Source organism: Lissotriton helveticus, chromosome 9, assembly GCF_964261635.1.
Source record: "Lissotriton helveticus chromosome 9, aLisHel1.1, whole genome shotgun sequence".
In the NCBI taxonomy this organism is placed as follows: domain Eukaryota; kingdom Metazoa; phylum Chordata; class Amphibia; order Caudata; family Salamandridae; genus Lissotriton; species Lissotriton helveticus.
The window spans coordinates 394,882,552-394,906,443 of record NC_136070.1 but is presented as its reverse complement, the minus strand read 5'-3'; the positions used below and the strand labels follow the sequence as shown (position 1 = coordinate 394,906,443).

Below are 23,892 nucleotides of genomic sequence, written 5' to 3'. Positions count from 1 at the left end.
CCCAGGGGAGGCTCTCCCCGGCCCGGCCTAGGGTTCGGAAAGCCGGGACTGGGGCCGGGGACCGGGCCCGGGGCTTGAGCCCCGTCCGGCAGCGCCCAGTGGTGCGGGATTCCCCCCTCCGTCCTGCAAGCCGGCCGGGGGTCAGAGGCGCCCGGGACGGAGGGTCCATCAGGGCCCGGGGAGGCCTGAAGCCCCTGAGCCCTGCAGCCCCAGAGACCTGCAGCTCTGCAGCCCCCGGAACCCTGCAGCCCCAGAGCCCTGCAGCTCCGGGGCAGGTAGATTGGCGTCATTTTGGTCCCGGCCATCTGGTCGCCCCTCTCGCCTCGGCCATCTGGTCGCCCTGGAAGTCATGATGAGGTGCCATTCGCCTCCCGGATCCCAGCGAGGGCTCCAGGAGGTCGGGTACTTTCGCGCCTTGGGTCCCCTCTTTCACCTCGTGTGCACACATTGCAAGAAAGTCAGGTAATTTCCCTCCGGATTACTAGGGACAGGGTACGCCCGGACACCCCTCCAAGGCTGGTGGTTCTCTGCTAGGGGGACCAGATGGGCTATGCCTGGGTAACACCTCCCTAGGCCACCCGGGGCTTCCTTCCTCCAGGCCAACGGCTTGTCAAATTGCCCAGGACGGGCTCCTTGGCTCTTGGGCAGTCGTCCCCCGGGCGTCCGGGGCTCCATCCCTGCCGACGGCATGGAAAAGTGCCCGGGACGGGCTCCATACGTCCCGGGCAGTCCTCCCCCGGGCGTCCGGGGCACCCATCTCCAGGAGGCCAACAGCATGGCAAAGTACCCGGGACGGGCTCCATGGGTCCCGGGCAGTCCTCCCCCAGGCATCCGGGGCTTCCATCTCCAGGCCAACGGCAGGTCAAAGTGCCCAGGACGGGCTCCACGGGTCCCTGGCAGTCCTCCCCCCTGGGCGTCCGGGGCTCCCTTCCCCAGGCCAACGGCATGTCAAAGTGCCCAGGATGGGCTCCACGGGCCCCGGGCGTCCGGGGCTCCCTTCCCCAGGCCAACGGCATGCCAGAGTGCCCAGGACGGGCTCCACGAGTCCCGGGCGTCCGGGGCTCCCTTCCCCGGGACACCGGCTTGTCAGAGTGCCCATGACGGCTCCACGGGTCCCGGGTATCTGGGACTCCCTTCCCCGGGCCAACGGCATGCCGGAGTTCCCAGGACAGGCTCCACGGGTCCCGGGCGTCCGGGGCTCCCTTCCCCGGTCCGACGGCTTGTCAGAGTGCCCAGGACGGGCTCCACGGTTCCCGGGCGTCCGGGGTTCCCTTCCCCGGGTCAGCGGCAGGTCAGAGTGCCCAGGACGGGCTCCACGGGTCCCGGGCAGTCCTCCCCCGGGCGTCCGGGGCTCCCTTCCCCGGGCCGTCGGCAGGTCAGAGTGCCCAGGACGGGCTCCACGGGTCCCGGGCAGTCCTCCCCCGGGCGTCCGGCGCTCCCTTCTCCAGGCCGATGGCAGGTCAGAGTGACCAGGACGGGCTCCACGGGTCCCGGGCAGTCCTCTCCCGGGCGTACGTGGTTGTCCGACAGATTCGGGCAGATGTGCTTTTACGAACCGGATCGGAATCGGCCCAAATAATAATAATAATAATAATCCACATTTGTAAGGCGCACAATCACCCGTAAGGGTCTCTAGGCGCTAGGGGCCGTCGGGAAGATTAAGCAAGCTATTGCCCAGAGTCACATGGTGCTGGGCTAATCTGCCGCCGGTGCTGGGGATCGAACCGTGATCCCCAGATTCCGGAGTCAGCCGCCCTAGCCGCGGCGCCAGCTATTGCCCAGAGTCACATGGTGCTGGGCTAATCTGCGGCCAGTGCCGGGGATCGAACCCTGATCTCTGTGATGCTTGAGGGTTACTACGCGCTCTACAAAAACCTTAAATAAAAAAATCTCCAGATTCCGGAGTCAGCTGCCCTAGCCGCGGCGCCAGCTATTTCCCAGAGTCACCTGGTGCTGGGCTAATCTGCCGCCGGTGCCGGGGATCGAACCGTGATCTCCAGATTCCGGAGTCAGCCTCCCTAGCCGCGGCGCCAGCTATTTCCCAGAGTCACGTGGTGCTGGGCTAATCTGCGGCCGGTGCCGGGGATCGAACCCTGATCTCTGGGATGCTTGAGGGTTACTACGCGCTCTACAAAAACCTTAAATAAAAAAATCTCCAGATTCCGGAGTCAGCCGCCCTAGCCGCGGCGCCAGCTATTTCCCAGAGTCACCTGGTGCTGGGCTAATCTGCCGCCGGTGCCGGGGATCGAACCGTGATCTCCAGATTCCGGAGTCAGCCTCCCTAGCCGCGGCGCCAGCTATTTCCCAGAGTCACGTGGTGCTGGGCTAATCTGCCGCCGGTGCCGGGGATCGAACCGTGATCCCCAGATGGGGATATCCCAAAAATCTGGCATGGATACGGCCCGCCAGGACAGGTTTGGGCACCCCTGGCCTAGGGGATCCAGAGACTCCCACACCCTCTGATCTGTACGCTGCCTAGAAGATCCCAGAGACTCCCCCACCTTCTGATCTGTACACTGCCTAGAAGATCCCAAGACTCCCCCACCCTCTGATCTGTATACTGCCTAGGAGATCCCAGAGACTCCCACACCCACTGATCTGTACACTGCCCAGGAGATCCTGAGACTCCCACACCATCTTATCTGACACTGCCTAGAAGATCCCGAGACTCCCACACCCTCTTCACATATGCTAGTTACACCATTGTAAATGGATAGACTCACATGTGGGTTTCTGTGAGGGTAAATCTTCCCTGTGTGGGAGGAGAGAGGGCTTTGTTACACAGGAATGGCATGGACGTTTGTAAATACTCACACACTTGATTATTTGTGGTAATTAATTAACAATTTTTTTACCCTTACTCACTGTGTAAAAGGTCAGACATTTAGTCAAGTCATCGGGAGATGTAAATCTAGAAAAGCAAAAGAAAAACTTTAGCAAGGGTGTTTGAACTTGTTCTGGCTTTTTTAGGTCTGACCAGAGGACCCCCCCCCCACTGCCTAGAAGATCCCAGAGACTCCCAAACCCTCTGATCTGTACACTGCCTAGGAGATCCTGAGACTCCCACACCCTCTGATCTGTACACTGCAAAGATGATCCCAGCGACTCCCACACCCTCTGATCTGTACACTGCCTAGGAGATACCGAAATTCACATGCCCTCTGATCTGTACACTGCCTAGGAGATCCCAGATACTCCCCCACCCTCTGATCTGTACACTGCCTAGAAGATCCAGAGACTCCCACAACCTCTGATCCGTACACTGCCTAGGAGATCCCAGAGACTCCCACACTCTCTGATCTGTACACTGCCTAGAGGATCCCAGAGACTCCCCCACCCTCAGATCTGTAAACTGCCTAGAAGATCCCGAGAATCCCACAACTTCTGATCCGTACACTGCCTAGAAGATCCCTGAGACTCCCACACCATCTGATCCGTACACTGCCTAGAAGTTCCCAGAGACTCCCACACCCTCTGATCTGTACACTGCCTAGGACATCCTGAGAATCCCACACCCACTGATCTGTACACTGCCTAGGAGATACCAGAGACTCCCACACCCTCTGATCTGTATACTGCCCAGGAGATCCCAGAGACTCCCACACCCTCTGATCTGTACACTGCATAGAAGATAGCAGAGACTCCCACACCCTCTGATCTGTACACTGCTTAGGAGATACCAGACACTCCCACACCCTCTGATCTGTACACTGCCTAGGACATCCTGAGAATCCCACACCCTCTGATCTGTACACTGCTTAGATGATCCCAGAGACTCCCACACCCTCTGATCTGTACACTGCCTAGGAGATACCGAGACGCAAATACCCTCTGATCTGTACACTGCCTAGGAGATCCCAGAGACTCCCCCACCCTCTGATCTGTACACTGCCTAGAAGATCCCGAGACTCCCACATCCTCTGATCTGTACACTGATTAGGAGATCCCAGAGACTCCCCCACCCTCTGATCTGTACACTGTCTAGGTGATCCCAGAGACTCCCCCACCCTCTCATTTGTACACTGCCTAGAAGATCCCAGAGACTCCCACACCCGCTGATCTGTACACTGCCTAGAAGATCCCAGAAACTTCCACACCCTCTGATCCGTACACTGCCTAGATGATCCCAACACTGCCTAGATGATCCCAACACTTCACACCCTCTGATCTGTACACTGCCTAGAAGACACCAGAGACTCCCACACCGTCTGATCTGTACACTGCCCAGAAGATCCCGAGACTCCCACACCCTTTGATCTGTACACTGCATAGGAGACCCCAGACTCCCACACCCTCTGATCTGTGCACTGCCTAGTAGATCCCGAGACTCCCATACCCTCTGATCTGTACACTGCCAAGAAGATCCAGAGACCTCCACACCCTGTGATCTGTACACTGCCTAGAAGATCCCAGAGACTCCCACACCCACTGATCTGTACACCGCCTAGGAGATACCAGACACTCCCACACCTTCTGATCCGTACACTGCCTAGAAGATCCCAAAATTCTCACACCCTCTGATCTGTACACTGCCTAGGAGATCCCAAAATTCCCACACCCTCTGATCAGTACACTGCCTAGAAGATCCCAAAATTCCCACACCCTCTGATCTGTACACTGCCTAGAAGATCCAGAGACCCCCCCACCCTCTCATCTGTACACTGCCTAGAAGATCCCAGAGACTCCCACACTCTCTGATCTGTATACTGCCTAGGGGACCCAGAGACTCCCACACCCTCTGATCTGTACGCTGCCTAGAAGATCCCAGAGACTCCCCCACCTTCTGATCTGTACACTGCCTAGAAGATCCCAAGACTCCCCCACCCTCTGATCTGTATACTGCCTAGGAGATCCCAGAGACTCCCACACCCACTGATCTGTACACTGCTTAGGACATCCTGAGTCTCCCACACCCTCTGATCTGTACACTGCCTAGGAGATCCCAGAGACTTCGTACACCCAAGGCAGTCATCTGATTTGGGCCTTCTGTTTTAAGGCGCAGTGGTGATCATGCGGAGGCCCAGTACATCCGTCACTGAATGTCAAATGGGATACACACCCTGATAACGCCCATCCCTTTCCTTGTGTGAAAGGGCTGGTTACATGTACTCTCACTTATTCGATATATTACCATTAAGTAAATGATTGCTCAGTTACTTAAAGTGATTCTCTTATTATACAGCCTGCACTGTATCACAAGATGTTTATTTATAAGCCTGGCAGGTCAAGTCACTGAGCATAATTGAAGCAGCTGTTTAAAGCAACACATACGAAATGTTGCTTTCCTTTCTCCTGCTCTTTTTTTATGTCGAGGACCGGAAATGCTGGCTTGCCAGCTTCCGGGAGGAGATCTTATGTCTCTTAGTAGTGTGGTTTAACCCGCCTCTCTCCTCCATTGGCTGTCTTCATAAACGGATCCAGCCATTGGAGGAGAGAGGTGTCACTCGAAACAAGCTTCGTCTCTTTCGGATTCGGGGACGTACATTTTGCTGTTCTTTCGCCAGTGACGTCATCCGTCACTCAAAACAACAAATACACGCCCCCCGAATCCGAAAATGTTTGGAAGCTTGCGGCCGCCATTTTGCTGCTCGAGCAGCGTCTACCAGGACATGAGGTAAGCCTCTGCCCCCCTGTTTGTGCCGTTTTTCGTGCCTCGTTACTTGTGTGCGTGTTCGGTATGTATTTCTGTCTGCGTCCGTCTGTCTGCCTGCTCCCCTGTCTGTTTACATCCATCTGCCCTGCAGCCTGTGGGTCTCCCGGCCCCTGCTCGGGACACACGTGCTGCTCCTCTGTGATGATGTCAGGGCCTTGGGTTCCCATTACATCACCCTCTGCAGCGTGAGAACCGATTGCTCAATTTAAACCCTCCCTGGAACTGTCGTCCCTCGGCACGCACCGTGTGCTCTGAGGACCACACGAGAACTGCATGGCAGCCGTGACGTGCACGGTCAGATGTGTGCGTCGTGCTGAGTCCTGGGCCACCGAAGGGCATGACTGAGGCGCTCTCAGAGCTACGCGAGTCCCCAGTGCTGGAGTAAGGGGCTGGTGAATGGCAGTCTCGTGGTGAAACAGCAGGAGGGGCTGAAGGGGAGGGTGGAGGTCCACTGGCAGAGCTGGGGGTCTGGAAGTGCCGAATGGTAGGTGTGAGACCCATTGCCAGTCTCGGTGTATTTGTAGTGGGGACTGGTGAAGAGCAGAATGGGGTGCACCGACAGAGCTGTGCGAAAGAACTAGACTAGCGTCAGGACACCGAGGGCGATCTATGTTCCAGTGCAGGTGAGATTGGGGTCCCGCCCCCCCCCAAGCCCCTCCGCTGGCACTGGCATTGGCATTCTGTGGCACAATAACTGAGTTGCAGGCGTGCAGGTGCCCCGGCGAAGCTCTGCATTGTTCTCAACATTGGAACAGCTGGAGTAGTGTCACTTCTGTGCATTAGTGCTATAAAGCGAGGACGTTAAAGGGTTTTATTAAAGTGTGTGGTCGCAGAACTAAAAATGCAGGGGATGCCAAAGGGCGGGATGGAGTTGCCTGGCACGCTTGGGTTACAAGGGTTGACGAAGGTCAAGGCTGAGGGGCATTGCTTCTGCGCAGAAATATATAGAGAGGCATGCATCGCCCCTGCTCCAGTCGAGCTCTCAGACCAAGACCCCGACACGTAAAGCTCAATAGCATTCATTTGTAGCAAAATGCAAAGCCCTGGTCCCATGAATAAAACAGAGCTCTCCAGCCTGAGACGGACCAGCCCCACCCCGCCCCCCAGCTGTAAATTAAAAGGAGCTGCTGAGCACTGGAATGAAGCTCGTGAGACGGTTTCTATCCCCAGCGGTGGTGGGAGCGCTCTATGCTGACTCCCTCCGCAGTAGATGCTCCCCAATAGAGCGCGCCTAGAAGCGGCACATCCTATATCCGAGGTGTCTCGGCTCTAGGCAGCTCAATAGAGCTCTCTTATGAGATACTCCGAGATAAACAGCTCTGGGCAACAGAAAACACCCCAGCCCACTTGAGCACAAGATGTCCCCTTAGGCTGCTCTCTCAGGCAGCACGCGTCCAGCTCAAGAGACCCTCACTGCAGGGGGACCTCTTCCTCTCCGAGATGCCCACAGTGGGCGAGCTCCCTCCCCGAGAAGATGCCCACAGCGGAGTCCTATTTCCTCCCTAAATTGTCACGACGGGGTCCTGTTCCTCCCCTGAGATGCCCACTGCGGGGAAGCCCCCCCCCCCCCCCCCCTAAGATGCTCACACTGGGGGAGCTCTTCCTCCCTAAGATGCCCTAACTGGGGGACCTCTTACTCCCTGAGATGGCCAAAGTGTGTGTGTGGTGGGAGCGGGGGTGGGTGTGTGTGTGTGTGTGTGTGTGTGGGGGTGTTTCTCTTCCAGTCAGATATGGCCCCAGAGGAGCGTTCCGGCTGCTGAAAACATCTCTTCCCCCCCGTAGAGTGCGCTTGCGACCTCAAGTACCACCTCTGGAGCCCTCTTCCTGCCCCAGATGTTCCCAGCGGAGCGCTCTCTTTAAAACTAACCCCCCTCCAGATGCTGTACGCATCTCACCCAGATGCACCCACCGGGGCAGTATTCCAGCCTGAGTTACTCTGAAAGAGCGCTTTTCCTGCCCGAGCTTCCAGTGTAGGGGCTTCTCCGGTCCGAAGTCCTGCCAGTGTTGCGCTCTCCTAGCCTGCGATGGTCCGGTGGGGCTCCCTCTTTCAATGCCCCACAGCGGAATACTCCTGTCCGTGTAAACCTGCGACAACCTTGGTAGAGCGCTCTTCCAGTCCGAGTTCCCTCTATGTGGGGCGCCTTTCAGTTCACTTACCCCAAGAAGTGCCTGCTTCTATTCCGGATACCCCGACCCCAGATGCTGCTGCTGGAGCGCTTTGCCCCCCCGTTGGCTTGTCTTGCCTCTGCTCCCCCGATTGTGCCATTTTTCTTGCCTCTGCTCCCCTAATTGTGCCATTTTTCTTGCCTCTGCCCCCCTGATGGTGCTCGTTTTCTTGCCTTCTGCCCCCTGATTGATCTTGTTTTTCTTGCCTCTGCTCCCCTAATTGTGCTATTTTTCTTGCTTCTGCCCCCCTGATTGTGCTATTGGCAATGTAAATGACAATGCCATTTTTTTTTGTAGGTGGCTCTATGTGTGGGTGGCTCTGTCTGTGTGAGGGTGGCTCTGTGTAGGGTGTAGCTATTGGCATTGTAAATGACAATGCCATTTATTTAACGATTTAAGCTATTGGCAATGTAAATGACAATGCCATTTATTGATGATTTAAAAAAAAAAAAAAAAATTTCATGAGCAATGCCAATAGCTCTACTTTTAATGATGCCGAGACCATTGCATTGTAAATACTTGTTTTATAGCTTACAATGACAAGCAGAGAGAATATGTATATTTTTTTCACTCCTCAGACGGAGAAAAGCTAGAATGTTTCTGCATGCATGTTTCTACACATTCATAACTACTGCAAGCTTTGGGATTTTTTTTTAAACTGACTTCTAAAACTTGTGTGCAACAAATATTCAACAGATTTTTGTTGTGTTTAATTTTGAACTAGTCTTTTTTACTTTTATTCTTCATGTTTGCAAACTTGCTTGCTCTGTCATATGAGTTACTCACCAAGGTTTTAAGCAGTTTGTGGGAAAGGTGATGGTTGGACTATGTATTATATGTGATATAGTACCCCCTGGCATACATGATAATGATACTGTAAGTACCTCGGAGTTCCATAACCTTATAAAGGAACTCCGCCTTCAGCCTCGTTCCTCTGTATGGTTATGGAACTCTGTTACTTGCAATAGCCTTTTAATGTTCAGCAGTGTTTACTTTATCCCTTAGAGAATATTTCTTTGGCTACTGTCTAGGGTTGCAAGCAGCTTTCCGTCACCTTTTGTGTATTTCATGTACCACCCTAAATGTCATGGGTGTGCCCAGATGTGGGTCCCATGCTCACTAGACCCAAGCTGTACCCGGCGGACGAGCCCATAACTAGGGCGAAACCAGTCCTGGGTTGCTTGTGTTCTGGTTCAGGGAGGACTTTGCTTGGCCGCTTGGGCTAGACCCTTCCCACGAGGAACAGAGGGTCAAGACTGATTTGCATATAGCTGAGGCCAAACTGAGGTGTCATGGTGAGCGAAATAACAATAGGTTAGAGTGCTACCCGGAGCGATTGCCAGTGGTTAGACTTATTGCAAGCAGCCTCCCACCACCTTTTGTGTGTTGCTGTTCAGGGTAGCAAAACAAACTCTATAGAGAACATGTTACACTGCCATTTCCCAGGTTGAGACAGATTAAATTAAATATAACTTTCTATAAACAATATCAATATCCCTGATAGTTAATTTTCACTGTGTTGACAACAGCACATTACCACTTTAGAGCAACTCACTCGAAATATCCAGCCCAATATCAGTCTCTCTTCTGAGAAGGATTTCCCAAAACTGGTGGGAAAGAAGCCTGACTCCAGTATTGCCGCTAGGCCATACATGTGGCAGAACCTGCATTGTGTACATGTAACATAATTGATATTGTTAAGAGGGTACAAAGTAATATAAACAAAATATCTTGATAATATTGATGTTCTTTGGGATATTTTAAAAGTGAATGCTATAAACGGCACTTGTTTCAAAAATAATCTCAGCAAAGTATCTTAAGAGAATGTTGTACATTTAGGAGATGTTAGAGTGAAAGGTGGTGCCTTTAAAATGTCCGGGAGTCAGAGGGTAAAATGTGCTTATTGTGTCAGCTGAACTTATAAACATACGATATACAAAAAGCAGTGATTGACAAATTAAAGCACCAAATGGTATAATGTAAACCTTTTGCATTAGAGGACACTTCATTCCCGTTTTGATTAGTTGTCAATAAAAGCATGTACTTAGAATAGGTAATTTTCTGATTTTCTTTATTTTCCATTTTTAGGCAGAAGAATTGTTTCTTTGGGTTCCTAGAAAAATGCTGATGACTGTCGAGTCTGCAAAAAATTCTATTTTGGGTAAGAATTTGTTTTTGTGTAGTAAGCTGTTTTAAGCTGGAAGTGGTTGCTCAGTTGCTCGACGCTTGTAAGAATTCCACACAGGAATTTTGACAAATGTAGCACAACTTTTCTTAGCCATACACTCCTCTTAACACGAAAGCAGATTTTTCTACTTCACCTACACAGGGCTGATCTTTTTATAGTTTAGAAAATAATAGAGCACAGGGTTAATAATTATTAAAGATTGTGCTTGTCTTTTTTTATGCTAATTGATAATTACTACATAGATCCTGAATCTAAAAGGGTATAAATCCAGCCATGTCTTAATAAATAAATACTACTGTTTATTGCATGACGGTAAACATTACTGGACTGTTAAAGTACATAAAAAATGGCAACTTTGAGGCAGGCTTAGAATGACACCCTATCGTAGCCAGATGAAAGGTGTAAACGGTTTTTTGAAAATCACCAGACAAGCTAAATATTACAATGTCACATTATTGTCTCTGACCAAGCACTCCTTGAAAGTTCATCACTACTTGCCTTTAAGCTCTTTCAACAGAGAACTGTTTTTGTTTCCACCTTGCCTCTTAAATCTGTGTGACTCTTTGAATAATCACTCGGCAAAAAGCACATCTACGTTTTAGTAATAATCTCAATTGCCCAGTAATTTCCTCTTTGATCATTTCCATCCAGCGATTTTCCTCATAGAAATCAGCCTTCTTATTACTTTGAGTTACACTGGTGACTCTCTTGTGAGGAGTCTTTTGTTGGTAAGTTCATTTAAAAGAATGTAATTATTGTTTGTCATCTGGCAAAGCCATGTTAAAAAGTCAAAAAGTATAAAGCTACAACATGTTAGTGAATACTCTTTCTGCAAACATTTAGATTATACCATAGAGTGTTTTCTTATGAATATCAAGAATTGATGCAATAATGTCAGAACTGAGCAAGTTATCTTTATAAATTCGTATGACATAATATTAAATCCTTACTTTACAGTAACATTTCTTGTCTGTATGTGTAATTGATTTCCAAGCACCATCTAGCCCTACTAGAGCCATATTGTATGAGAGCTGTGTCGGGTAGCATGCTTATTCTGGCAAGACCTCAATAGATGTATCGTTTTACAAAGACATAGGACCAGACTTTAAAAAAACATTTTTTTTAAAGTCAGAAATGTGTACCTGGAGAGATACTGTGTGTTTTCAGCAAATATTAAACTTTCTAGGATTTCACAAAGAATTCTAGAGGGCCTCCTGGAAGTCTACAACTTTTGCAGATTCCCAAGACTTTTCACTGGTGTAAATATGGACACATGGGTATAAAAAGGTGAAAGTTTCTTCATGTGGAAATTTGACGTAAAAATGCTGGTGCACTAGGAGAGCCTTTTCTCTACCATAAAATAAACATCAGCTTTTAGCAACCATTCATTTAATGGATGCTACTTCCCATTTCTCACCTGGAAAATGCATGTGCTCCTGCCTGTGAAAAGTGTAAATTACCAAGCATTTTCAGGGCTGGAAACTACCAGTATATTGTGAACGAATATCCACAAACCTGTAGAGTGGAGAGGATCATCAACTTTTTCAGGTGGACCTACTAAAATCCACCCTAATACTACACATATCTACCTCTGCGTTAGATTTGCTTACATTACAGTTAAACCATAATGAACAGATGACCATGTGAGCATATCAAGTTTGAAGCATAAAAACGTACGATTCATGGGCTTTGACTCAAGAAGGTGATTTTTCCATCTTGGATATCTACTAAAGGGTTCAAACTTTTAGGTAACATTTGATGGGGGTGGCTGAAGATCAGCCTCATCTTGAAAGAGATGCAACAGATAATTTTTCTCAGCAAGGATCTTCCTCGTGCCATCAAGCAGTTCAGATAGATTCAGAAAGAGGCAGCAAGATGATGTACCAAAAATATCACCAGTACAAATTGATTTCTAGCAGGTCCCAGCAGGGCCGGACTGAGAACCACAACCGGCCCTGGCAAAGTGCTCGGCCGGCCCTCCCCCTCGGGGGTTGGAGGTGCCGCCGACTTATTTGCCGGGCCGGTTTTCGGACGATTTTGTTACAGGGCCGATTTTGCAGCTATGCTGCAAAAACGGCCGTGTTACAAAAACGGCCCCCAGCGGCCCAAAACCGGCCCCCACCCGTGCGGCGCACTGGGGGATTGCCCAGTGCCCGCTATGGCCAGTCCGGCCCTGGGTCCCAGGCTTCAAGCCATACCTTGCGTGCAGCATACGTTGTCAGTGCACCACTACATGAACTGTAAAACCAAATCAAGACTATGAGTTTGACGTTAGCCAGTAATTTTGACTTGTATGAATATGGTTAAAATTGGCATAAATGCCTACTTTGGAGTTCTTGGGAATGCTCCACAGCATCACAAAATGTCCATGCAGGTGAAGAAATTTGGGAATGAGTTCGGGTCCGTTTATGAGTTTGGCGGTAAGGGAGTGGGCTGCCACGCCCCCATTCTGCTCCCACACTGCCAAACCGGGGCGCCACCCGCTCGATTATGAGTGTTATCGTGGTCTGGCTGGCAGGTGACGTGGCGGTCCTGCGGCGGTGCAGTTTAAAGGCTCTTGGGTGAACCTTACTCGGCATAGCTGCCGGACCGCCAGTGCACGTTTGTGCATGGCACGGACTGCCCAGTCCTTGCCGTGCAGGAATGGGGTGCATGCACACAGGGGGGCGCAGCATGTACCCCCCCTGAATGCACCCCTGTGCAGTGCACACAGGCCTGGAGGGGGCCATGTACTGCTCCCTTTCTTTCCTCACCGCCAGCAGTTTCATAGATAAGAACCTCCATGAGCCCGCTGGCGGTGAGGAAAGTCGTAATCTGCTTGGTGGTGCCGCAGGGCACCACCAAGCATATTGCCCCATCAGACTGCCGCAACACCACCAGGGAGCTCTGATCACTGGCAGTTGCGGCGGTGCCATTGCTGTCCAACTGCCCAAGTTGTAATCTGGCGGTCGGACTGCCGGTGCAGCGGTGGCTGGACCGCCACATTTGCGCCAACGTTAGGTTGCGGTCCTCGGACTGCCAAACTCATAATTTGCTTTTTAGTCATCAACAGTGTGATGAGAACTGAGGACCAGCCAGTTCCTTCCATGCTGAATAAGGTCCTCAAACCAGACCTAGGAATTGTAATTAGTTCTCGCAAGATACGTAGTGATACTACACGTAGATGCAAATATAAGGTTGCGCCTCAAGATCCCTTTTATATTTGGGCCTTATAGATAAGGGGTGGGTGATGTGGTGGGGTCAGCTGGACCTTAATGAGATTACATGTAGCAATGCCTGTAATGCTTGGCAAGGTTCTGTGGTGTTTTTTTTTTTTTTAAACAGATTTTATTTGTCATGGTTCACATATATTGCATACCTCCGGGAACCGGAGTCTGCTGCACACATTAATAGATCAGCAATAACATCTTAGACTTTTATAGATAAACAAACAACACCCCTCCCCCACCCCTTCCCTCTGTTTGCACTGATGCTGCCACTTATTTACAGTATAAAAACGTAATAAAGCATGCCAAGTCCATCGAGACACTCTATTCTCACCACCAATGAACCATCTGTCAAATCGTCGGGAGGGCGGCCCTCTCTGACGGCGGGTCCAAGTCCAGTGCATGGTAGTCCGCCCACCTCTTCCAGATCTTAAAGTGCTTACGAGGGCACCCCCTGGCCACGAACACAGGTTGCTCAAGACCCATACAGAAGTCCATGCCATTTTTCCAAGCAGTCAATGGCGGAGCCTGAGGCGCCTTCCACGCCCTGGCAATGTCTCTCTTTGCCAATGTAAGGCCCAGCAATAACAGGTGGCGCTTGTACCTGTTCAAAACTATTCAAGGTCATCTATTCTGATAGCCAGACGGATGATCAGCCCTTAACAAAGCCCAGATTTATGCGGGCATGGAATAGTATTGAAGGTAAAGAACTGTCAGATCTCCTGGAGCATAATCTGCCCTCTTTAATTGGAGATGTGGAAGAGGCCACAACTAGATTTAATGCGTGGGTTACTAATGCTAGTGATAGGCTTGCTCCAAAAAAAAAACATATATCCTAGAAGGGCCTACCCCTCTGCTCCACGGTATACTCCTAAACTAAAAACCCAGAAAGGCATTTGCAAGCGTTTCGAGCGGGAGTGAATGAAGGAATATAAGGTAGAAGAACCAATTAAGTATAAAGAAAGCATTCAGGCTTACAAGCAATTATTGTTCTGATAGATACATCTGCCAGTGGATTCCTCACCTTGTGAATATCCCCTGCGCAGCAGCCAATCGGAAACTTTTGTAGCTCTCCACGCCGGCGAGGTCATGGACGACGTCACAGAGAGTACGACTCCGCTCGCGACCCCGCTGACGTCACTGGATCCATAATAGGGCCTCGTCGGCGTGATGACGTCAGTTCCCTTTTTTCCGCGCCGTCGACGCCAACGGTTTCTTGAGACTCTCTGTAGTTACATTGTTGTTATAGTTGTTCTTGTCTGTTCTTCTCGTTTCCTTTCGAAGATGTCTGGGAGGAAATCTGGTTTCAAGCCCTGCAGGGAGTGTGGGAAGCAGATGTCCATTACTGATCCACACAAGGACTGCACATGGTGCTTGTCTTCCGATCACGACGTCGATGGATGTGCATGTTGCAGGAAGATGACCTCTAAGGCTTTAAAGGAAAGGGAAGCAAAGTTGTTCATTGCTAAAATAAAGAAGAGTAAGAAGGCGAGTAAAAGAAGATCGAGGTCGAGATCTCGTTCCGAGTCCAGGTCGGGCTCGAAGTCGGCATCGGGACACTCTAAGTCGAAGAGGCATAAGAGAAAGAAGCACTCTTCACGGCGTCACTCTGATAATGAACCTGCGCCGAAGTTGTCTTCTCCTTGACGTCGCAGTAGTGATGTCGATCCTTCTCATTGAAAACCGGGTTTGCCAGAGAAGGAAGTGTCTCCTGAAGTCGAGGTCTCTCGTTCTCCGATGCCGGCGCCATCGGATTCGGTCCATTCTTCGGATCCGGGTGAAGCCGAGCCAGAGCAAGAAGATCAGGAGCAGCCTGAAGAGGTTCCTTTGTCGGCGCCGATGGGCCCGACTCCAGGTACACCGGCTTCGGAGCCGACGCCGGGAAATTATCCCCCTTTTCCGGCTCCAGGCCAAGACCCATCACACTATCTGAACGCAATGTATGGTGTCTTTGCAAGGACTATGTACCCCTCTGGTGCGCCTGCGGGCCCCATGGGTCCTTTTGCCTTTAATTTGGGTGTCCCTCAGGCATATGCCCAGGCTCCATTTATGCCCTTTCTTCCAGCGACGCCGTCCTGGAATTTTCCGGCGCCGAGGGCCCCGGCGCCGTACCGAGAATCTCCGGCGCCGTATCGAGAATCTCCGACGCCGTCTGTTCGCCCTCGTTCGGCGCTAGCGGCGCCGTCGGAGCCGCGTTCGACGCCGGTTCCGAATCCGATGGAGTCGGTTGTGGATCCATCGACTCCGGTCCCGAGGATCTGCTCCAGGAGGGAGGCCCAAAGAGCTGTGGAAGAGGCACGCTATCAGAAAGACATGGAGGAAGGTGAACTTCCTGATTCTGAGGACTATTTTGCGGAGTTGAAAGATGCAAGTGGTCTTGATGTCTCCCCTGAGTGGGATTTTTCTCCTGGTTCGGATGCTCCTTCAAAGGAGGTTGGCCCATATCACACAGTCGTGAGAAAAGCTGCGGAGTTATTGGACATTAATCTTCCAACCACTGAATTTAAGTCCAATCTATTGACTGAAGTGTTGCATTCTCCTTCCTCTGTGACTGAGCCTTTGTTACCATTTAATGAGGCAATTCTGGAGCCGGTGTTGGAGGTTTGGAAAAAACCTTTATCTGCTCCTGCTGTCTCTAGGACTGTGGCACAGAGATATAGAGTGGCACCGGAGGATCCAGAATTTTTGTCAGCTCACCCTTCACCTGAGAGCCTTGTGGTTCAGGCGGCTTGTTCAAAGAAGTTTTCAGGAGCTTTTCCACAGGTTCCAGCTGACAAGGAATCAAAAAGGATTGATCAATCCGCTAAAAAGGTGTTCTCATCAGCGAGCATGGCACTGAAGTCAGCAAATGCAACTTGTCTCATGGGAAGGTATATCCATGCCTTAATGGATTCCTCTAAACAGTTGCTGCCGAAATTTCTGATGATGACAGGAAGAACTTTCAGGAGGTTTTGGATGATACCCAAGCTGCTGCGCGCCAGGTCATTCAAAGTGGCCTGGATACAGCCGACTCGGTGGCTAGGATTATGGGCTCTGCAGTAGCAACAAGAAGGGGGGCTTGGCTGAAGTCTTCAGACTTTTCACAAGATGTGCAGGCTACTTTATTGGACTTACCATTTGACGGTACAGGTCTGTTTGGTAAGAAGGCTGATGCCACACTTGAAAGATTCAAAGATAGTAAGGCCACGGCAAGATCACTTAGCTTGCAGTCCCAGTCTAGAGGATCCTTTCGTAAATACAGAGGATTCGGGAAGTCATCCTTTCGTTCGCAAGGGCAGCCTCGTCAGCAGCAACAGCAGCAGCAACAAAATACGCTGTATAAGTCTTATAGAGGAAGAAACAGAGGTCGTCCACGAGGTCGCCAACCCTCCTCCTCCTCTTCCTTTACCTCTCCTCCTCTACATCTCTCCTATCACTGCAGCAAAGCAGCCCTAGATTCCCCATTCCCAGTCATGTTGGTCCTGTTGGGGGTCGGCTTACCCATTTTCTGCGGGATTGGGAATCGGTCACTACAGACCAATGGGTTCTCAATCTTGTGGCAAATGGGTATGCTCTTCCCTTCAGGGAATTCCCCCGACTTACCCTCCTTGTCAAGGGGCTTGCTCAGAGGAACATCTCCGTCTCCTTCAGGAGGAGGTTCTGACCTTGTTACAGAAAGGCGCGATAGAGGTGGTTCCAGAGCAGGAAAGGGGTCAGGGATGCTACTCCCGGTATTTCCTGATTCCCAAGAAGGATGGCAGGGTTCGTCCAATCCTGGATCTCAGGATCTTGAATCTTTATCTGAAACAAGAGAAATTCAAGATGCTTACTCTTGCGCAGGTTCTTCAGGCGCTGCTGGAAGAAGACTGGATGGTGTCGCTCGACTTGCAGGACGTGTATTTTCACATCCCAATCCTGAAGTCGCACAGGCAGAATCTTCTTTTTACGGTGGGGTCGCAACACTACCAGTTTGCGGTCCTTCTGTTTGGTCTTACTACTGCGCCTCGAGTCTTCACCAAGGTGATGGCAGTGGTGGCAGCCCATCTCAGAAGGTCGGGTATTCCTGTATTCCCCTATCTGGACGACTGGCTGATCAAAGCAGAGTCTCCGGAGAAGGTGCTCCATCATCTGCAAGAGACAACTCAGTTGTTGTACAGGTTGGGTTTTCGATAAAGGTACCCAAGTCTCACCTGGTGCCCTCACAGCGCAACCTGTTTATAGGGGCAGTACTGGACACTACTGTTTGTCGGGCATTCCCTCCTCCTCAAAGGATTCTCGACATTCAGGAAATGATTCCTTTGTTTTACAATGGAGCGGTCGTTCCAGTCCTGAAGGTCCTTCGCCTGCTCGGTCTGTTTGCTTCCTGCATTCTGCTGGTCAACCATGCACGCTGGCACATGAGGGCGCTCCAGTGGTGCCTCCGCAGGCAGTGGTATCAGCACAACGGGGAGTCTGTGAGGATCTCCAGAGAAACTGCAGCGGATCTCTCTTGGTGGAGTGTGGAGGGCAATCTGTCTCAAGGAAAGCCCTTTCATCTGCCTCCATCGGTTGCCACAGTGATCACGGATGCCTCCACTCTAGGGTGGGGTGCTCATCTGGGGGATCTGGAGATCAAGGGTCTTTGTCTCCAGAGGAAAGGTTGCTTCACATCAACCTTCTGGAATTGAGGGCGATTCGTTTGGCAATCAAGACCTTCCTCCCTTCCCTTCGCGGTCAGTCGGTTCAGGTCCTGACGGACAACACGACTGCGATGTGGTATGTCAACAAGCAGGGAGGAGTGGGGTCGCAGTGTCTCTGCAGAGAGGCTCAGCGTCTCTGGTCCTGGGTTCAGGACCACCAGATTTGTCTGATGGCAAATCATCTGGCCGGAGTTCTGAACGTTCGCGCAGACAGTCTTAGTCGGCAGTTCTCAGCCGACCACGAGTGGAGGCTTCACCCAGAGGTGGTTCGTCACGTCTTCCGGACGTGGGGAACTCCTCAGGTGGACCTGTTCGCCACTCGCGAGAATGCTCACTGCCCCTCATTCTGCAGTCTCCAGTATCCGTTGCAGGGAGCTTTGGGGGACGCATTTCAGTTGAGTTGGGGCTCACAACTCCTTTACGCGTTTCCTCCCATACCCTTGATTCCTCGGGTTCTGAGGAAGATGCGCCAAGACCGGGCCCAAGTTATATTGGTCACCCCGGATTGGCCAAGAACGGTGTGGTACACAGATCTTCTCCACCTCTCCTCATGCCCGCCGCTCCGTCTCCCTCTCAGGGCAGATCTCTTCTCTCAGATGGAGGGGCAGGTTCTACACCCCCACCTCCAGACCTTACACCTTCATGCCTGGAGATTGAACGGGGCAACCTGAATTCCTTTTCTCTCCCGCCTGATGTGGTGGATGTTATTCTTTCGGCCAGGCGTCTTTCCACCAAGTCCATCTGTTCTTATAGGTGGCCCCAATTTGTTTCCTGGTGTGGAGAGAAATCTATTGTCCCCTTGAGAGCTCGTTTGTCTAATATACTTCAGTTTGCTTCAGTTTGCCCTTTCTTTGGCCCAGCAGGGTTTTGCTGTGGCGACTGTAAAGGGTTATTTATAGGCCTTGTCGGCTTTCATTTCTTTGCCTGACCAGCCGTCATTATTTAAGTCACCTATTGTATTACGCTTTATAAAAGGTATTACCAACAAATTCCCTCCAATTCCATTTATTGTGCCTCAATGGGACTTGAATCTTGTCTTGACCTACTTGATGGGTTCACCCTTTGAACCTTTACACAAGTGTCCCATGAGACTTCGGTCTTTTAAGACGGTCTTCCTTGTTGCAATTACCTCGGCAAGGAGGGTAAGTGAGCTTCAAGCTCTTCGTTCGAAACCCCCGTTCCTGACCATTCATGCTGAGAGAATGGTACTTAGGACCAGGGCTGCTTTTCTGCCTAAGGTGGTAACTCCCTCCCATCTGGGGCAGTCCATTACCCTTCCTACCTTTTATCCTCCCCCTCACCTTTCCAAGGAGGAGGAGCGGCTTCACCACCTAGACCCTAAGAGGGCGGTGAGTTTCTACTTCGATAGGACTAAAGACTATCGTGTGGACGACCAGCTTTTTGTTGGATTTGCTGGCTGTAAGAAGGGGAAAGCAGTGCACAAGCGCACGCTGTCGAGGTGGATTATCCTGTGTATAAAGATCTGCTACGCCCTTGCTGGTAAGGAACCTCCAGAGGGTATAAGGGCTCATTCTACTAGAGCAAAGTCTTCAACATCTGCTTTGGCTAGAGGTGTACCTGTAGAGGATATTTGTAGAGCCGCAACTTGGGCATCCCTCCACACTTTTGCGAAGCATTACTGCTTGGATGCTGAGGTGAGGAGGGACGGCCACTTTGCGCGCTCTGTCCTCCAGGATTTCCTGGTATAGCAGAGTGGACACCCTCCTCCGGGAGTGGGGACTGCTGTGGTATTCTATTCACAAGGTGAGGAATCCATTGGCAGATGTATCTATCAGAAGAACAAGTTACTTACCTTCGGTAACGCTTTTTCTGGTAGATACAGTATCTGCCTGTGGATTCCCCACTGACCCACCCGCCTCCCCGTTGTCCACTCTTCTATTCATGCTATGTGTATTTTTGAATGGTTTTTATAATGGATATATTATATATTCATGCATATTGCATTGTTTTCACACTATGTGTGTTGGTCTGAATACTGTGTACTATGTACACTATTACTGTTTATGTCGGTCCGTCGTGTGCCTCGGGGTACGGAAAAAAAGGGCGGAACTGACGTCATCAGGCCGACGAGGCCCTATTATGGATCCAGTGACGTCAGCGGGGTCGCAAGCAGAGTCGTACCCTCTGTGACGTCGTCCATGACCTTGCCGGCGTGGAGAGCTACAAACGTTTCCGATTGGCTGCTGCGCAGGGGATATTCACAAGGTGAGGAATCCACAGGCAAGTACTGTATCTACCGGAAAAAGCGTTACCGAAGGTAAGTAACTTGTTCTTTACAACTAAACAAGATTTTTTTGCAGATCAAATCAAACTGGCTGAAAACTCAGCCAAAGAATTATTTAAAGTTGTTTGTAAATTGGCAAATCCACAAACACCATAAGTGGCAGAGAGCCAGGAACTATGCGACAAGATTGCTAGCTTTTTCCTGGACAAAGTTGAGGAAATCTTCTCTAGTTTTAATAAAGCCAACATTAGCTCTCCATTAAAATCCTGCATTGACAAGAAGATTGTCCCTCAAACTCAGAACTCTCTGATAGAATTTCCCCTCTTAACTTATACCGATACTGTTAAACTGCTGCAAGAAATGAAGTCCGGATCCCCCTATGACCCCTGCCCGATTAAAATAGCTAAACTGGCCCCGTTGACTTTTGCGGCAGTCCTTACCCCTCTTTTTACCTCAATATTTGAAGCAGGCAAGATCCCAATTAGCTGGAAAACAGCCTCTTTGATTCCTCTCCTGAAAAAAGCTAACCTACATAATTTTAGACCAATTTCCCGCCTCCCCTTTCCCGCTTGAAAAATGGATTAACAGTCATTTGAGTAAGTACCTTCAAAGTGCAGAAATACTCTACTATACCCAATATGGCTTTTGGGAGGGCCACAGCACTGAAACTGCCCTCCTCAAGTCCACTAATGAGATCAGGAAATCCCTGGATAAGGGGGGCAGAGCGGTGATGATTATGCTGGACCGCTCCGCAGCATTTGAGACGGTCCATCATGATATTTTGATGGACCGATTGTCAGACTGCGGAGTAGAGAAGGCAGCTTGGAGGGTTTTAAAATCCTTTCTCTCCGACCGTCAGCAAATAGTGGCTTTAGGGGACTTCTGCTCCCCCCTTTTCAATTGCCATGAAAAGGGGGGGGCCCACAGGGGTCATCATTAAGTCCTACCCTATTTAATGTCTACTTATCGTCGCTGGCTCCATTGATTAGATCTTTTGGTTTACATCTTACCTCTTATGCAGACGATACCCAGATAGTGGTATCACTCCTCCCAGGTTCAGAAAGGAGCACAAGCCACAGGCTACACGACTGTATGGAGGCAGTCGGTTGCTGGATGACCAGTAACTACCTTAAATTAAACTCAGGCAAGACTGAAGTCATCCTATTCGGGAATTATTTCAACCTGTGGACCCCTGAATGCTGGCCTGACTCCTTGGGGCCCCTCCCAGTTCCCTCTAAGCAAGTGAAAAACTTGGGAGTGTACTTAGATGGAGAGTTTGGATGGAGAGTTTCCTCTCTGGCCGCTCTCAAGAAGTCAGGCTGGGCTCCCACAAATCCATCTCTAGGGAGCTCACCAGGGGAGTGCCACAGGGCTCATGCCTAAGCCCCACATTATTTAATGTGTATGTGGCCCCCCTGGCCGACTTAGTGAGGTCCTTTGGGTTCACCCCGGTGTCATACGCCGACGACACCCAACTTCTGTTCCCTTTCAAAACCTTTACACCTGCCCTAAAACAATCCTTTGCAGATGGAATGAGGGCAGTATCAGAGTGGATGGCCAAGAACTGCCTTCAATGTAATGTTGGCAAAACAGAAGTACTACTGTTCGGGGATGCGGTGAAACTGTGGTCTGATGAGTGGTGGCCTCTAGAACTAGGACCTGTTCCAATTCCGAAACAGACCGTGAAAAACTTGGGGGTGCAATTCGACCAAGCCCTTACATTTAAAGATCATGTTAACCAAGTTGCCGGTACATGTTTCCGGGCCATAGGACTTCTGAGAAGAGTGTTCCCATACGTACCAGACATACACAGAAAGACCCTAGTCCAGGCATTAGTTATCAGCAGATTGGACTACTGCAATGGCCTTCTTTTATCAACTAACGAAGGCCAATTTAACAAACTGCAAGTAGTCCAAAACACGGCGGCAAGGTTAGTTCTTAATGCTCCACCTAGAACTCCCTCCCGCCCTCTACTTACTGAACTACACTGGCTTCCTGTGCGACAACGCACTAAATTCAAAATCCTGTGCTCCATCCATAAATGTCTGATAGGCACGGGGCCTAAAAACCTGACTAAAACCTTCCAACCTTATGTCCCTGGGCGCTTACTACGCTCTAGCAACCTTCAGCTATTGCAGGTACCCAGAATAAAAGAATCTAGACAGGGAGGCCGTGCCCTGGCACACACTGGTCCTGCTCTCTGGAACTCTCTCCCCCAGACACTAAAACAAATCACCAACCACTTGTCCTTCCGAAAAACTCTTAAAACCCATCTTTTCACTAATAGTTAAAAACACACTTCCCTCACTCAGTCACCTCCGAGCACGAACCTGTACAACTTATGTTCCTTCAACAGGCAAAAGCGCGGAGATACCCCTTCGGGGGTCTATTCAGGCGCTATATAGAACATAAATAAATAAATAAATAAATTGGACATGAAAAGGCAAGTCAATGCCATTATATCATCTACAATGTTCATTCTTAGGACTACTAAGAAAATCCTTCCGTTTCTGCCCAAGGAGAGTCGGCAGACGGTAGGTACGGCTTTGATTATGTCACGTCTGGACTATTGCAACATCCTCTATCTAAACATGCAAGAGAGTCTGCTGCATAGTCTCCCTGTGTATCAGTCCAGAGTTTTTCGTGTGTATGGGAGACCCTGCGGTGTAGAAGGATCGCAACCCCCCTTGAACCTCGTGTGAATCCCGAGTGGAATACCTGATGGAACCCAAATCGTTGCAGTCATATCGCCTTCGTACCGAGCAAATGAGTCTCCTGGAGCAGGAGGACATCTGCCCCGGCTCTTTTGGCAAAGTGGAGAACCGCCCCCCGTTTCACTTTATCCAGCACCCAACGTACGATCCAACTAAGTATGCGCAGAGAACCGGGGACTACCCGCCCTCCCCCCTCCACGTTAGACATGATGTAAACTGAAGGTGTCTCTGTAACTCAGCGTGCAAACAGTGTGGCATACATATAGCATCAAAACATGAGCAAACGATCCCCTCAACCCCAAACCCCCTCGCCAACCCCCACCCCCCCCACCCCAACCCCGTACCTCACTAACATGGAAGCACCTGTCACGGTCGGACCGTAGCCTAGTCCCCAACAGGGGGAACGAAAACCACCCCCTCCAGTGGATCCCCAATTGACAACCCACAACTTTAGGACTTCACACCCACCCACTCCTACGGGTCCAGGCTCCCAGCCCTTAAGAGACTAGCCCATCCAGACATCCATTCATACCATACTTTGAGGTCTGTTCTGGAGTCCCAAATGTCATTTCACCCCAGCTCGCTGCTCCGGTGACGGATCCCTCTGCCGGAGCGCGGAACCAGAGCGAGAGCTGCGTCCAGATCGTGATCTCCTTTTGCATCGCTGCTGGCTCCTGAGGCCCTCGTGGGCCATTCCACTCGAGGAGGAGTCTGAGTCTCTACCTGGTGGCGTATTGACGTGAATATTTACCGTTTCCTCTGTCCATTTAAACACTTCCTCTGGGGAGTCGAAGAACAAGGAACTGGACTTGAAGATGACTCTCAGCCGCGCTGGATAGAGCAGAGCATACTGAAGCTTGAGGCCTCGGAGGCAGGCCTTCGCCGCAAGGAAGGACTGTCGCTGCTGCTGCACCAAGCGTGTATAGTCTGGGAAGATGAGGATGGTCACGTTGCCACATGTGAGGGAGGCCTTGACCCTTGCCTGCCACAGGATAGTGTCGCGATCTGAGAAATTTAGGAATTTGGCAATGATCGGCCACGGGCGTGCCCCTGGAGAGGGTT

The 23,892-nt window shown here is 50.6% G+C and overlaps 1 protein-coding gene across 3 annotated transcripts in view; it reads left to right on the top strand.

Annotated features, from left to right (window-relative positions):
* SETD3 (SET domain containing 3, actin N3(tau)-histidine methyltransferase) overlaps window positions 1–23,892 on the top strand; it is a 571,076-nt gene that overhangs the window by 275,203 nt on the left and 271,981 nt on the right. For all 3 annotated transcript variants that reach the window (XM_078660141.1, XM_078660139.1, XM_078660140.1), the window contains exon 5: window positions 9,908–9,980. In XM_078660141.1, coding sequence (XP_078516267.1) covers window positions 9,908–9,980 — 73 coding nt within the window. The remainder of the gene's footprint in view (window positions 1–9,907; window positions 9,981–23,892) is intronic.